Here is a 17,199-nt window from a genome sequence, read left to right as displayed (position 1 = left end):
CGGTTGGCGCCTCCGGCCTGGGGTGAACCAGAAGGGTGGTGTTGCCCAGAGTGGCTTTCACTTTCTGGAACACGTCCAAGGCCTCCCCATCCCAGGCAATGTCTTTATTTTTCCCCACCTTGAGCGTGAAAACGGGGCGCATGATCCAAGCTGCTGCCATATGAATCGATGGTAAAAGTTGATCATTACCGATTCAAGGTTTCTTTGGCTTGGCTTCGCGGACGAAGATTTATGGAGGGGTAATGTCCACGTCAGCTGCAGGCTCGTTTGTGGCTGACAAGTCTGATGTGGGACAGGCAGACACGGTTCCAGCGGTTGCAAGGGAAAATTGGTTGGTTGGTGTTGGGTTTTTCCTCCTTTGTCTTTTGACAGTGAGGTGGGCTCTGCGGTCTTCTTCAAAGGAGGTTGCTGCCCGCCGTACTGTGAGGCGCCAAGATGCACGTTTTGAGGCGATATCAGCCCACTGGCAGTGGTCAATGTGGCAGGCACCAAGAGCTTTCTTTAGGCAGTCCTTGTACCTCTTCTTTGGGGCACCTCTGTCTCGGTGGCCAGTGGAGAGCTCGCCATATAACACGATCTTGGGAAGGCGATGGTCCTCCATTCTGGAGACGTGACCTACCCAGCGCAGTTTGATCTTCAGCAGCGTGGATTCGATGCTGTCGGCCTCTGCCATCTCGAGTACTTCGATGTTGGAGATGAAGTTGCCCCAATGAATGTTGAGGATGGACCCATGATTCGGAGACGAACAGGAGTGTGGGTATGACAACGGCTCTGTATACGCTAATCTTTGTGAGGTTTTTCAGTTTGTTGTTTTTCCAGACTCTTTTGTGTAGTCTTCCAAAGGCACTATTTGCCTTGGTGAGTCTGTTGTCTATCTCGTTGTCGATCCTTGCATCCGATGAAATGGTGCAGCCGAGATAGGTAAACTGGTTGACCGTTTTGAGTTTTGTGTGCCTGATGGAGATGTGGGGGGGCTGGTAGTCATGGTGGGGAGCTGGCTGATGGAGGACCTCAGTTTTCTTCAAGCTGACTTCCAGACCAAACATTTTGGCAGTTTCCGCAAAACAGACGTCAAGCGCTGAAGAGCTGGCTCTGAATGGGCAACTAAAGCGGTATCGTCTGCAAAGAGTAGTTCAAGGACAAGTTGCTCTTGTGTCTTGGTGGTGAGCTTGCAGGTGCCTCAGATTGAAGAGACTGTCATCCGTGCGGTACCGGATGTACACAGCGTCTTCATTGTTGAGGTCTTTCATGGCTTGTTTCAGCATCATGCTGAAGAAGATTGAAAAGAGGGTTGGTGCGAGAACGCAGCCTTGCTTCATGCCATTGTTAATGGAGAAGGGTTCAGAGAGCTCATTGCTGTATCTGACCCGACCTTGTTGGTTTTCGTGCAGTCGGATAACTATGTTGAGGAACTTTAGGGGGCATCCGAGGCGCTCTAGTATTTGCCAAAGCCCTTTACTTCTCACGGTGTCGAAGGCTTTGGTGAGGTCAACAAAGGTGATGTAGAGTCCTTTGTTTTGTTCTCTGCACTTTTCTTGGAGCTGTCTACCGATTCAAGATTTAGTGAAACACCAAATGGCCTACACCTTCTCGGGCATGGTTTCTTCCTGTACCTGTTGATCCGATGCCCCAGGAAGTCAATTGTGTCCTTCCCGAACTGACACTTGGCGGGGTTGATGGACAGCCCAAACTCCTGCAGGCGGGTGAATAGTTGTCTGAGGTGGGCTGTGTGCTCTAAATGGTTGCAGCTGGCAATAAGGTAGATAAACATGAATAGGACGACCTGGCCCACCACATCCATAAGCTACTGAAAAGTCGGAGCAACGTTCTTAAGCCTGAAGGGAGCATCACGAACAGGCCAAAGGGGGTGATTATGGTGGTTTTGGGTATGTCCTTGGATGCACTGGGATTTGATGGTGACCCCTGATTGATCGACCTGTGCCCCTTGTAAGTTGGCAGTTGAGACCAGGATATGGGAAACACAGGGTATCTGTCCAGTGTGGTGGCCTCAATGAGGTGTCAGTAATTACCACATGGCCTCCAATCTCCTGCTGTCTTCAGGACCATGTGCAGGGGGGAAACCCAGGGTCTGTTTTCTTCCGTTCTCTTAAATTCCTCTTTGGCGTGGGCAAGCTTATCAGGGGAAAGGCCACGCGCCCTGGCGTGGAGCGGGGGGTCCTAGGTGAGGATGTGTTGCTCACCCTGTGCTTCATTTCCGCAGAGGAGAATTGTGGCACCACGATTGTGGTGAACTCCACCAGGAAGCTTGTGTAGAGTTGAGGTGGGGGCCCGGTAGTTTGGCAGGCAATGGGTGCACAGAAAATCAGCTCACAGGAGTTGTTGCACCACTGCTGCACAGTCAAAGTCTACTTAAATCGGTGGCCAGCAAATCATAGGGGAACGGTGTGGGTGCCATAATTTTGTATAGAGGTGGTGTTTGCTGCCCTCAGTGCTGGGCCCATCTTGGTATTCTGGGTGTTGTAGGCCGTGGGGGGGAAAGACACTTATTTTGGCAATGCTGTCCATAAGGAACCGCCTTTCCGACAGAAGAGGTTGTCACGTTAGCCAACTGCCACAACCATTAATGAACATTGTCCAGAGCATTTCTCAGAAACATGCAAGGTGGGCGGCATCGACGGGCCCTGCACCCCATTGTTGATGGTAATAATAATATGGTTGGGTAGGGGGATCCACGCCTCTCTGCCTTCTGTGGCCTTGTTGCTGGCTGGGGTCAGGGCTTGACGATCTGTTGCACTGAGGCGCCGTTTTCTTTTTTCGCTCTCCAGAGCATGTCCTCCCGGGCTGCAACTTTCCTCGAGTTGCTGAAGGAGCAAGAGTTGGATATCCTCAGGCAGCTGCTCCAGGAAAATTTGCTCAAAGAGCAGGCAAGGCCTGTGCCCCTTGGCGAGTGCAAGCATCTGGCTCATGAGGGTGAATGGGGCCCTGTCCCCCAAACCGTCCAAGTGCAGCAGACGGGCGGTGTGCTTGTGGCATGATAGCTAGAAAGTATGGGTTAGTAGCTCTTTCAGGGCACCATATTTGCCTTGCGCTGGAGGCTGCCATAGGAAATCGATGACCCTCGGTGCCATGTTCTGGACAAGCAAGCTCACTAAGTAGTAGTAGCATGTGTTGTCGGCGTTGATCTGTAAAATGTGGAACTAGGCCTCAGCCTGTTCAAACCACACGTGTGGGTGCGACTTCCAGAATGTTGGCAGAGACCGTGTGGAAAGCTGCTTGGTCCGTCATCTTCTGGTCCAACTGCCAGTTGGAGCTGTAGGTGTCACCAATGCAGTGTTTGCGCTACGTGAAGTGTGAAATAAGACTGACACACACACACAGTCGAGTTGAGGTTGAAGATGGATTCATTGCACTGCCCACTCTGTTTATATTCACTCCCTGCCTCCGACTGGCCAGCTTTCCCGCTGTTGCCTGCTATTTCCTGCCTTGCGGGAGGTCACGCGGGCGACGTCCATTGGTCCCTGCAGGGCCTTTGCGGCCACCACGTTCGTCGGCCATTTTGTGAGCTGGGTCACAACTCGGTTCGTGGGCCTCTACAACACCATGGTTATATGCAGAATCACTGACGGCAATGAGGAAGTGTACAGGAGGGTGGTCGATCAGCTCGCTGAGTGGTGACACAACATGAACCTTGCAAAACTCAAGGAGCTGATTGGACTTCAGGAAGGGGAAATCAGGAGAACATGAACCAGTCCTCATTGAGGGGTCAGCAGTGGACTTCAAATTCCTGGGTGTCGACATCTCTGAAGATCTGTCCTGGAGCCTCCATGACAACGCAATCACAAAGAAGGCTCACCATCGTGAGGAGTTTGAGGACCTTGGTATGCTCCAAAGACTTTTGGAAATTTCCGCAGGTGTACCGTGCAGAGCATTTTGACTGATTGCATCACTGTCTGGTGTTGAGGGGCTAATGCACAGGAAAAGAAAAAAAAACTACAGTGAGTTGTGAATTTGGCGAGCACAGTCATGGGTATCAGTCTTCATTCTCTATCAATGACAAGCACAAGAGGCAGATTCTAAAGAAAGCAGCTCAAGGATCCTCCCCATCCAGGCCATGCCCTCTTCTCACTGCTTCCATCAGGAAGGAGGTACAGGAGTCTGAAGATGAACACTTAGTGACACAAAGACAGCTTCTTCTCTGCCATCAGATTTCTGAATGGACAATGAACCACAGACACCACCTCACTTTTTCTTCTTTTCCACTAATTTATTTAATTTTAAATGTATTTATAGCAATACTTGCACCTGTAATGCTGACACAAATTAACAACAATAAATTCCGATTCTGATTCTCAGTACTGGACCACTCACTCCTGGTTGTCATCTATATTAACGATTTCGATGACAATGTAGTGAACTTGATTAGTAAATTTACAGGTGGCACCAAAATTGGTGGAGTAGTGGAGAGTGAGGAAGGCTATCCAAATTTACAGCAGGACTGGGATCTGTTGGGAAGGTGGGCAAATGGAATTTCACTTTGACAAATGTGAGGTGTTGCACTTTGATATGTCAAACCATGGCAGGGCTGCATGGTGAATGGTGGGGTCCTGGAGAGTGTTGTAGAACAGACAGTCCCGGGAGTACAGGTGTGTGGTTCCCTGAAAGTGGTGACTCCGGTGAACAGGGTGGAGAAGAAGGTGTTTGGCACGCTGGCGTTTATCAATCATGAGTTGGGATGACATGCTGTAGTCGTACAGGATGAGTGGTAAAGGCCATATTGTGTGCCATTCTTTCTATAAGCAGGATGCTGTTAAGATGGAAAAGGTGCAAGAAAGATTCATTCATGAAGATGATACTGGGATGGAAAGGCTTAAGTTATGAGAATGGACAGGCTGAGATTTTCTTCTTTGGTGTTGGAGGCTGAGGGGTGTAGAGGTATGTAAAATCCTGAAGGACAGAAATCAGGTGAATGGTCAGTGTTTCCACCACAGTAAGGGAGTCTAAAAATAAAAATTTAAATTTAGACATACACAAGGGTGCAGTGCTACTGGAGTTCACCAGAGCTCCAGTCCGGCACCTCATGGGGGCGGCTTCTGCACCTAAATGCTCCTGGCAGGCCCCCCCCACCCCACTCCTGAGCGATATCCTGGACAAACAAGTTAAGGTTTCTGTTTCTTCCACGACCAATTGTTCTCCTTTCTCATCCTAAAAATCGCTTTCAATTATACAACACCAAATACAACATGGCGGCCACCAAGGCCAGGTCTCATGAGACCTCCTTGTCGCCATTTTTGGTGAGCTCCAGCCCCTAAAAAATTAGCACATTCAGATCAGTAACAGGCCATTTTGGCCCACGATTCCGTGCCACCCAATTTACATCCCATTAATATACACCCCTGGTAGATTTTGAACAGTAGGAGGAAACTGAGTCCCGGGGAAAACTCATGCAGACACGGGGAGAATGTGCAAAGTCCTTATAGACAGTGCAGGATTCGAAACCCGGTCACGATTGCTGGTGCTGTAATGGGGTTGTGTTCACTGCTGTGCCAACCGTGCTTCCCCTTTTAAGGTGAGAGAGGAGAATTTGAAAGGAAGTTAAAGGGTGGTGGGTGTATGGAATGAGCTGCCAGAGGAAGTGGTAGATGTGGGGACAATCACGTTTAAAAATATTTGGCCAAGTACATTGATAGAAGAATGAGAGGGGATCACATTGAAATGTATAAAATGTATGAGATGCAGGAAGAATGTTCTAATGTTGGGGAAGTCCAGATCTAGGAGATGACATTCTCAGAATAAGGGCAAAGCCATTTAGGACTGAGATGAGGAGAAATTTCTTCACTCAGAGAGTTGTGAACTTGTCGAACTCCCTGGCACAGATAGTTGAGGCCAGTTCATTAGATATATTCAAAAAGACCCTTTTGGTTATGGAGAGCAAGTAGGGATGGGGAACTGGTGTTACATGATCAGCCATGATGGTGTTGAGTGGTGGAGCAAGCTGGAAGGGCTCTTTGACTGAGATTTCTCCTACAAGTTCTCAGTTGAGGTACGCAGCATTTTTCATTACCACTTAGAGGGAGGCCATTTGACCTGTACTGATTCAAACAATCCCTTCCTCATATATTTTCTCCATAGCCCATTCTCTCCACATTATCATCCACTACCCCAGATTGTACCCTTCTCACACACACAGGAGGCCGGGAAGCTGTTCGCAGAGGTCAACTGCCCACTGGCTTGCATGTGTTTGGGATGTAGGGGGAATCCATGAGATCACAGGGAGTGTGTGCAAACTCCTGATAGACAGTGGTGGAATTGGGGATTGAAGTACCATAGAAGGCCCTTCAAGCCCATGAAACCCATTCTGCTCAATTGTATCCAATTAACCTACAACTTCCGAATGGTTTGGAGGATGGGTGGAAACCAGAGCACATGGAGGAAAAGCACACAAGAATGGACAAACTCCTTAACAGTGGACTCAAACCTGAGTTACTGACACTGTAATAGCATTGCGCTAACCTCCTCAGTAACCGTGCTGCCTGAGATGAGAAACCAGATTAACTGCTGAGGTTGTCCTGTTGTTTTTCAGAGAGCTAGAATTGGGCCTGGGTCTAAGGCTGCAGAGGAGAAGAGATCCAACTCGTGGTCCAAGATCGACAACAACACCAATCGAGACCGGGTGAAGCTGACTGACTTCAACTTCCTGATGGTTCTTGGGAAGGGCAGTTTTGGGAAGGTAGGAGACCTCTTGGGCTTCCTCAGTGGTTATTGAAACAGCCAAGCCCAACAAGTGTTGATGCAGTGGCCAAAGCCTTCCTCTCCCTTAAGGAGGGACTCAGTTGTGTTGGTGGCAGACCGCAGGTGAGCCTCTGGCTAAAGGCTCCCCAAATACCTCATGCTGTACTATCCCGGAACAATAATGAGGACAATTATTATTGGACACAGTGAACAATGTACACGTGTACCAAAATCGTAACTTGCTGCAGCCAAACAAATTCTCCTTAAAAAAAACAAGACAGCTAGAAACAAATACTTAATTAAATGAAAACAGGCAATAATTTAAAAAAAAATAGATTAGTGATAAATATTCACAACTATCCTCATGCCAAAACTGTGACTGTGGTAGTGCAATGGTATTGAAGCAAGGGGAGGTTGAGGAACTGAACAGCTGTTGAAAAGAAACTTTTCTTGAACCTGGAGGTGCTGAATGTTTCTACACTGCCTCTTTTATTCTGTTGTGTCCTTCTGGCTGCCAAGGAGTGAGGAGAAGTTGTAGGCCGAAGAACCTGTTCTGTGCTGTACTCTGTATTGTGAGTTAGCTGGTAGGGTCTGCTACACCGTCATGTGTCAGTCCTTTGATCCAGTTAAAATACTTTCCAACAACAATGACTGAGCAGCCCTAGAATTTTAACTGGAACCTGTGCTTCTCCCTCCTTTACTGAAACAAAGCCCTCTGACACAAAAAGTTTGAAAACATCCATGACCTCCTTACCAGGTTTGGTACATCTGTTCTCCTTGAATTCCACTGTTTGAATATATACTTCTGGTAAAACCTCCTTTTCTTGTTTCTTTTTCAACATTATACAATTCGCAATCACATGACCAGGTTTCTTTCAAAAATGATATACAAATGTAGAAGTTTTGTCTTTTCTCTTAAAATTTTCTCCAGACTTAATTTCAGGCTTGCTATCCTGCTCCACATTAACCTTTTGAACAGGTTTATTAATCTGTTCCACATTAGCTCTCTTAAAATGCCTACTATTCTGGAATGTACCGTTTGTCCACTAATCTAGCCACCTGTTCCCAAGTCCCATTTCTCTCTCATCCAGGTATAATACAATCTCCTTTGGGACACATTTTTTAATTTCCTCTATTAATATCAATTCTCTCAATCTATCAAAATCATTATTTATTCCTTTTGAGGAGCACTAATGGTCAAAAAATACAGATTTCTTCAGAGCAAAATCCATATGAGATTGATTCCATGTTTTCAACAAACTCCTAAATTTTTGTCTATATGCTTCTGGAACCAACTCATAAGCTTTCAATACTGCTTGTTTAACAGTATCATAATTTGCCTCTGCAGTCAAGATAGAGTATGAATTTGTGGTTTTCCTTTTAACACACTTTGGAGCATTAGGGGCCACTTTTCTTCTGGCCACGTTGAGCTCTCAGTAACCTTTTCAAAAAGCTGAAAATATGTATCTCAATCTCCCTCATCAAAAGGAGGAACTAGATTTACCTTTCTACTAGCCAAAAACCTCTCCCCAGGAGTTACAGCCTCAATATCCTTACTTCTCTCCATCTCCATTTTGAACTTCTCTAATTGAAACTGTCTGTCCTTTTCAATTTCCTAGTTCTGTCCTTCAGCTCCCTCTAACTCATATTTCCTCCTTCTTTCAGCTTCCTTTGCTGTTGTCTCTGGAACTCAAAATTACTTTTCTCTCTTTCTCTTCCATCCTCAATTTTTCCAATTCCAATTGCAATTCAAAAGATCTATCCTCTGGAAAATTTTCTGTCTTTCTCAGTTAATTTTCCCTCGCCTATATAATATTTCACTATAATCCTCTGTATTTGTATTTTCCTCATCCCATAACTTCAGTCAGTTTTAATGCCTTAGAAATAACCATCAGTTCCTCTTTTCTCTTGCTCTGCAGCTCTGCAGGTGAAGGTTGTGACAAAAATGTATCAACCTCCATTGTTGATGTTTTTCCAGTCCCAAACTAGGTTGAAAAAAAAACCCAATTAACTAATAAATCACAAAAACTACAATTTTCAAATCCAAAATGGACGGGTCCCCATAAAATGTTACGAGTCCAGAGGACCCCAAAACCCAGCAGCAATACAAAGGGTTACTTAAACAAAAGTTGCTTTTAATTATCTTTGAACATGAAAACAGAATCAAACTTAAACTTATCTCTATTGATTTACTTAACCCCCCCCCCCCCCTCTAATTCTAAGTGAATGTGTGTGTAATTTGTATATAAGTTTAGAAAAGTTCTTTGGTTCACAGTCCAATCTCACTGGTTGCAGGCAATTTTTGTACTGTGCACAGAAGTTAGCATTAATAAAGTTCACTAGGCTTTGGTGCTTAACAGGCAAATGGTTACCACTCAGAAGGGTTCTTCTTGGTTTTCAGAGAGAGATTACTTTTGTTCCAGGACTTCCGCACCTGATTCCTTTTTAATCAGTCCTCCAGATGATCCTCTTTCTTTCAGATCACCACAGAGTTGCTTTCAGACAGCCATTCTTCTCCTTTGACCAGGCAGTCTTTCAAAGTTTGCCAGCTGGTCCCTCTGGAACTGAAGTTTCTGTCTCTCCTCTCTCTCTCTTTCACTCCCTCCCTCTCTGAGAGCAAAGCCTTTCTGCCCCCTGCCTGCAAAGATCACATGCTCTTCCAAACAAGCTGCTGCCTTATGTTGCTACTTTGTTTCCTTTTACAAAATAGCTCTCTGCAAAAGTCCTGCAAAAATTCTGTATTTTAAAATGTTTGTGTGCAACCTGCTCTTACAGTCATCCCAAACCACCTCTAAATACTCTGTCACACCTTCCAAAAAGCATCCAGATTAAAATCCATCTGCCACTTTTTTGCCCAAGTCTGCATCCTGTCTATATTCTCTTGTGACCTTGAAAACGTTCAACTCCATCAACAACTTAATCAACCTTCATGTCATCCGTAAACTTACTGACCCATCCTTCCTCCTCTTCATCCAGTCATTTATAAAATCGCTAAGAGCAGGGGTCCCAGAACTGATCCTTGCAGTACTTTACTAGTCACTGACCTGTAAGCAGAATAATTTTCTTCCACTGCTACCCTCTGCTTTTTTCATACAAGCCAATTTTTTATCCACACAGCCAAGGTTCCACTGATCCTGTGCCTCGTGACTTTATGGATGAGTTTCTCATGGGGGACCTTGTCAAATGCCTTGCTAAAATCCACGTAGACCACATCTACCACCCTACGCCCATCAATTTCTTTAGTTACCTCCTCAAAAAACTCAATTAGTCTTGTGAAGCATGACTTTCCCTTCACAAAGCCATGCTGACTATCGTTGAGTAGACTGTACTTTTACAAATGCTCAAAGATCCTATTCCTTAAAAACCCTCTCCAAACATTTGCACACCACTGACATATGACTCACTGGACTATAATTCCCAGGATTTTCCCTATTACCTTTTTTAAACAAGGGGACTACATTTGCCATTCTCCAAACCTCCAGCACCTCCCCTGCGGCCAAAGAGGATTCAAGGATCATAGCTACTGCCCCACTTATCTCTCCTCTCACTTCCCACAGCAGCCTGACCCCGGGGACTTATCAATCTTAATGTTTTTAAGAAGATCCAATCCTACTCCTTCCTTAATCTCCACATTGTACAGGACACAGGTCTGTTCAGTTCCGACCTCACCCTGATCAAGGTCCTTTTCGCTTGTGAATATTCTCGCAAAGTATTCATTTAGGACCTCTCCAACCTCCAGTCACATGTTTCCTCCTTTAGCGGCGCCAGCTTCATTCTCCTCATCCTTCTGTTCTTCACAGAATATCCTGGGGTTCTCCTACATTCCAAGGCTTTTCATGGCCATTTCGAGCTCTTCTGTCCTTTTTTAAACTCTTTCCTAGCTACCATATACTTCTCACAAGCCCTTTCTGTTTCCTGCTTCCTATATCTAATATATGTTTCTTTCTTACTGTTGACTTGTTGCCTCACCTGTTTCGTCAGCCACGGTTCCCTTTTCCTATCATCTTTTACCTGTCCCAGTGGGACAAACCTATCTTGAACACAGCACAGTTGGTCCCTAAACCTTCTCCACATTACTTCTGTGTTTTCATCCTTAAACATCTATTTCCAATTTACTCTCACTGGCCTGCCTCATAATTAGCCCAGTTAAGTACTTTCCCAGTTGGACTGTTTTTATCCTTTTCCATAGCTATGTTGAAGCTCAGGGAGTTGTGGTCACTCTCACCATAATGCTCCCCCAACGAGAGGTCTGCCACCTGACCAGGTCCATTCCCTAGAACCAGATCCAGTCTGGGCCTCTCCTCTTGTCAGCCGGTCCACATATTGTGTCAGGAATCCTTCCTGTACACCTCTGACAAATTCAGCCCCATCTATCCCCCTTGCAGTCAGTAGGTGCCAGTCAATATTAAGGAAGTTGAAATCATGCATTACTAAAACCTTGTATTTCCCACTCTGTTCCAAAATCTGCCTGCTTACCTGCTCCTCATTGTCCCAAGGGCTATTTGGAGGCCTGTAGACTACTCCCAGCACAGTGATAGTTCCCTTCCTATTTCTGACATCCACCCACACCGACTCTGTGGACACTCCCTCTGCAGCTTCCTCTCTTTCTAAAGCCGTGATTCTATCCATGACCAGTGATGCCTCTCCTCCCCCTTTTCTACCTATCATCCTATTGTAATTAAAACAACTAAACCCCAGTCACGGCATCAGCCAATCCTGCCCTTCCTCCAGCCAACGTCGTAGTTCCACACACTGATCCATGCTGTCAATCCATCTCCTTTATTCCTAATACTCCTAGCATTGAAAGACACATTTCAAACCCTCTATCTGGCTACCTTTATGTTTTGTCCCCTGTCTGTCCTTCCTCACCAACTCAGAACACACATTCTTTTGTTTCTGTCCTCACAGTTTGATACCACACACCTCTTTCCCCCCCCCTGCAAAATTAGTTTAATCTCCCCCAACAGCTTTAGAAAACTTGCCCACCAGGATATTGGTCCCCATTCAGTTCAAGTGCAGCACGTCTTTTATGTACAGGTTAGACCTTCTACAGAAGAGATCCCAAAGATCCAGAAATCCAAAAACCTTTCAGGCATGCATTCATCTGCCACATCTTCCTATTCCTACCCTCTCTGGTATGTGGTATAGGAAGAAATCCTGAGATTACCACACTTTAGGTCCTGCTTTTTAACTTCTTTCCTAACTCCCTATATTCCCTCCTCAGGACCTCATCCGTAGTCCTATCTATGTCATTGGTCCTCACGTGGATCACGACATCTGGCTACTCACCTTCCCCCTCCAGAATCCTGTGAACTTGATCAGAAATTACCCCGACCCTGACACCTGGGAGGCAACATAACATCTGGGAGTCTCAATCTTGTTCACAGAACCTCCTATCTGCTCTCCTAACCAATGAGTCTGCAATTGCCATTGCTCTCCTCTTTTCCTCACCGCCCTTCTGAGCCGGGCAGCCAGCCTCTGCTGGAGAAATGACCACCACGATTTGACCCTGGAAGATCATCCCTCCAGCAAAATCGAAAACAGTATACTTGTTGAGGGGAATGGCCTCAGGGGTTCTCTGCTCTTCTGCCTCTTCCCATTCCCTCACTTGACAGTCTCCTGAGTTTTAGGAAACTCCTGTCCATCACTAGCTCTGCCTCCCTTAAGATCCAAAGTTTATGCAGCTTCAGGTCCCTAACTCAGTTTGTCAGGAGCTGCAGCTGGATCCACCTTTTCCAGGTGTAGTCATCAGAAACATTTGTATTGTCCCTGACTTTCCACATCCAACAACCGCTGGACTGCCCTAACCTACTCCTAATTTAATTAAATTAATTAAAGAAACTTAGCGGCCTCACCTCACTGGAAGCAAGCTCTTCCTCACTCTCTGCTTACCGAAGCCTCTTCAGCCAAAGCCTCAAGTACCACTCCTACTCTGGGCCACCCACACACTGGGTTTTATTTGTCCCTGCCAATTATCTCAATTATTCACTCCCGCAAATCAATGCCCTCCATGCTCTTTTTAAACCTTTTTAAAACGTTTTTAAACATCACTCACCTAGGCTGATTTTCTCCACTCTCCACTCTCAAAGAACCCCTTCTCCTCCTCTGACGCTCCTGCGATCCAAAGGCCTGTGTCCCAACCACACACTCTTATTAAACTGTCTCTCTAACACTCACCTCTCTGCCAATACTTCTGCTCCTCCTCCACTACTCCCATGATCCCAATGACACAAAATAGTCCTTCAAAGCCTTAGCCATTTCCTCTAGCCAATATCAATTCCCCCTTCTCATTTTTCAAGGGTACAACCTTCACTTCAGCAACATTTTCCACAATATAATTATGAAAACTTTTGCTGTCTTTTAAATTTGTGTTCATCTTTTTTCATATCTACCTTCCCTCTCTTTATTGCTCACTTCGCGGTTCTTTGCTGCTTTGTAAAGTTTTTCCAATCTAGTTTCCCACTACTCTTGGTGACTATGAATGCACAAGCTTTTAGTTTGATGGCTTCCTTGATTTGCTCAGTTATCCAAAGCTGGTTGCCCACACCCTGAATGTCCTTGCTTTTATCTGGACCATCCCTCCAGACCGCCTGCGTTCCCTCATCCCCTTGTAATTTCTCTTGTTTAGGCATTGTTACAAGTCCAAAGGTCCCCAAAACCCAGCAGCAATAGACATTCACCAAGACAAGTAGTTTTTAAACAAAAGTTGTTTTTAATCAACTTTAAACAAGAAAACATAATCAAACTTTAACTTATATCTATACGTAACTAACCTAAATTAACTCCCTTCTAATTCTAAGTGCACGTGTATGTAATGTGTGTGTAAATTTAAGAACTCTTTGGTTCACAATTCAATCTCACTTCTCCTTCTTCCAAGTTCTCTGGATGCAGGCAATTCTTATACTGTGCACGGAATTTAACATGTATAAAGTTCACCAGGCTTTGGCTGCTCGAAAGGTAAATGTTTACCGCTCAGGAAGGTTCTTGTAGAGTTTGCAGAGAGAGATTTGTTGTTTCAGGATTTCCACAACTAAGACCTCTTCAGGCCACCACAGAGTTCCTTTCTGTTCCACTTATTCCAAGAGAAATATCAGACAGATAGCACTTCCAACCATCCACTGCTCTGGAACTTTCTGTTTCCAACCAGCTCTTCCTGGCTTGCACTGTTCAGCTCCTTTCAGTATCAGATACACAAGCTGAGAGGGCTTGTCTTCTCTCCCTCTCTCTCTCTCCAACTGCCAACAGCTGGAAAACCCATGTGACTCTCTCACTTGCAAAAACCCCATCTTCTTTAGTAAACCACAGGAGTTCTCTCTTGGTCAAGCTGTTGTCTTAGATAAACAAAACCCAGGTGCGACCTTTCTGTGAGCACACTGTAAGTTCTTCTTAACAGCCAGTTTGTCTCCTCCAAACAATGGCCATTCATTTCATGACATAATTTCAGTTAGCACATACTTGTGAAATATGGATAAAAGTCTCCAAAGATCTTGCAATGTTACTGAATATGAATTCTTCAGTCTTTCAAATAAGATCTGTTTTAAAATGTGTGTATGTATGTAACCTACTCTAAATTTTACCAAATTCTCCCAAATATTTATCCATTACAGCATAATACACTGAATTATTGAAACTCCCCCCCCCACCCCCATTTATATCCATACAACCATATAACAATTACAGCATGGAAACAGGCCATCTTGCCCCTTCTAGTCCACACTGAACCAAGTACACTCCTCTAGACCCATCTTCCTGAACCTTGCCCATAACCCTCCATTCCCCTCCCATCCATATACCTATCCATTTTTGTGAGAAACTCAATCATACTATGATCACTATTTCCAAGACGATCTCTAACTACAACATCACTAATTTTATCTATCTTATTGCACAGGACCAGATCCAAGATAGCAGATTCCCTGTTGATTCACCTGCTACACTTACAATCATTGACTGGTGGACCATGATACCAGGCCTTGTTGCATCCTTCCCTTCCCCAACCTACCACCCTGCTGATCCACATTAGACTCTTTTGACATGATTAGTGAGGCAGTTAGCAAAACACTATTACAGCGCCCACAAATCTGCCACTTTCTGTAAGGTATACATTCTCCCCATGAGTTTCCTCCTGATTCTAAAGACGCAAGATGTAGGTTTATTGGGTGGCATGGGTTTTAAGGTCTGGAATTGGCTTCTACACAGTTGTAAACAAATTTAATTTGAAATCTGCCCACCCCCTCAACACTGGGGCTTTTCCTTCAGTCCCTTCACCCAACTACAGACTTGGATACATGGTTTTTAATTCACTTAACCAAGTCACAGGTATCTAATGTGCAGGTCAGCATTTTAGTTCAATAAGCTCCCAAGAGAAATGGGTGAAAATGAGGCTCTAAGTTGCAGAGATCAGAGAGTGTGTCTGTTTCAGAAGTGAACACAGGAATGACAGAGTGACGGTATGGCTGGGTGGGAGAGGGTGGGGAAGGTTGGTTAATGGCAGTTCGTCTATCTGGAGCAGGTGAAAGTGGAAGCAGATGGAAGAGCTTGGAGAGAACAAGGCAGCTCGAATGGCAGAACTTGCAATGGAGATTGCAGGGAATACTGGGCTTATCAAGCAGGCTCTGTGTGTGTCTGTTCCCAGTGACCCTGATTTAACGAGGAGCCCCATTGCGATATCAAGAGCTGAAGGATTTGTGGAAAGGGTGGAGCAATGATGATGCAGGGCAGGATTTACCACTGCAAGAGGTGGACTTTGGAGAATGGTGCCCTCATCTTTTGAGGTGGGTTGTCGGAAATCCCCAATCTCTGCTTGTCAGCAGTGGACACATTGTGCCCACTGACTCTTGCTGCATGAGAAAATCCCCAAACATTGAAAGCAGGGTGGTGGAGTTGTCAGTGGTCACCTCGCTAACACTCTGTCCCTATCACACCAGAAAATAGGCAGACTGCCTAGAATCATATCCCTCTTTGCTCACGTTATCTGTCGTCCCCTCCATCACGGGCTGGCCAGAGCCTTGGCAAGTCTAGCAGCATTCTGAGGTGCTATCTAAATGCAAGTCCTATTCTCTGTCCCACCCTATGTGATGTTCCCATCACTTGATCAGGATGTCCCTACAGTGGTTAAAGAAGCTGCCTGATGCCTTATGAACCAACATTTCTAATTCAGCAGCTGAGAGATGGAGCTATTGCAGACCAGTTTGTCTCAGAACTCCTACATTTTAAAAACGAAGTGGGAATTATGTTCTGACTTAGCATCTGCGTTGGTAGTCTTTGGATGGTTGTTCTCTAGGAATTGTGCTGTCTCCAGCTATGATATTATCTGTGGCACAGTCACTTGTTGACACATTGAAGCATGACTTGGGCTTGTTCCCTCGTCTCTGAGGAGAGAAGGCATTGTTCCAGTCACTCAGCAGCAGAGAAAACTGACGAAAGGCCCAGACCTGAAACGTTGGTTACCCTTCCGTTCCTGTGGATACTGCATTACCTGCTGAGTTTCTCCAGCACGTTTTATGCATTGCACTCGAGTTCAGCTTCTGCAGACTTTCTGTTTGAGCGGTGCTTCAGCCAGCCTCATGAGGGTGTGCATTTGTCCTGCAGGTGATGCTCGCTGAAAGGAAGGGCACCGACGAGCTATACGCCATCAAGATCCTGAAGAAGGACGTGGTGATCCAGGATGATGATGTGGAGTGTACAATGGTGGAGAAGAGAGTCTTGGCAGCTCCTGGGAAGCCCCAGTTCCTCACCCAACTCCACTCCTGTTTCCAAACCATGGTGAGTTGGAGAGTACAGGAAGTAGCCCATTTGTAACTGTATTCCCCGAGGGCTTGTTTCTTTACAGTGATGAAGGATGAGAGATGACAATAGAAATGCATAAGTAGGGTGACTCAGATAGGGTGGACAGCCAGCACCTCTTTCCCAAGATGGTGATAGGAAATAGCAAAGGACATCTGTTTAAGGTAACTAGAGGAAAGTTTAGGGGAGGCATCAGAAATAAGTTTATTACTCGGAGAGTGGTGGGTGCCCAAAATGTATTGCCGAGGATGGTGGTGTAGGTTGGGACAATAGGGACATTCAAAATACACTCAGATAGGCACATGATTTGAAGAAAAATAAAGATTTATGGGTGTGGAGTAGGGAAGGTTTAGATTGTTGTAGATTAGGTTTATATGGCTTGATACAACATTCTGGGCTGAAAGGCCTATACTATGTTGTAATGTTCTACGTTCCAACTACTCTCGACCTCAACCCAGAGAAAACCACTGGCCAAAGCATGCTTGCATCAGCTGCAATTTCCATGGGAGATTGGCAATCTGTACCCTAGACACCTTATACCATAGAGATTTATAAAGGAAGTAGCTGGAAGCCTGGTGTAGTGCCTAGTGTTGACCTCAGTCCTCTCCCTTGCCCCATAGCACACACAGGTGTCAGGATTTAGGTCGGATGACTGGTAACTTGACTGGGGACCTCCAGACATTTCATAGAACATGGAACATTACACACAATATAGGCCCTTTG

General features: G+C 45.5%; 1 protein-coding gene across 1 annotated transcript in view; it reads left to right on the top strand.

Annotated features, from left to right (window-relative positions):
* LOC138759084 (protein kinase C beta type-like) overlaps window positions 1-17,199 on the top strand; it is a 226,664-nt gene that overhangs the window by 162,591 nt on the left and 46,874 nt on the right. Inside the window, exons 8-9 of the mRNA XM_069928963.1 lie at window positions 6,542-6,688; window positions 16,282-16,455. Of these exons, the coding sequence (XP_069785064.1) occupies window positions 6,542-6,688; window positions 16,282-16,455 (321 nt within the window). The remainder of the gene's footprint in view (window positions 1-6,541; window positions 6,689-16,281; window positions 16,456-17,199) is intronic.

Source organism: Narcine bancroftii, chromosome 3 (genome assembly GCF_036971445.1).
Source record: "Narcine bancroftii isolate sNarBan1 chromosome 3, sNarBan1.hap1, whole genome shotgun sequence".
Taxonomy (NCBI): Eukaryota; Metazoa; Chordata; class Chondrichthyes; order Torpediniformes; family Narcinidae; genus Narcine; species Narcine bancroftii.
Note: the sequence above shows the minus strand (reverse complement) of the source record. Positions and strands in the feature narration are given on the sequence as shown.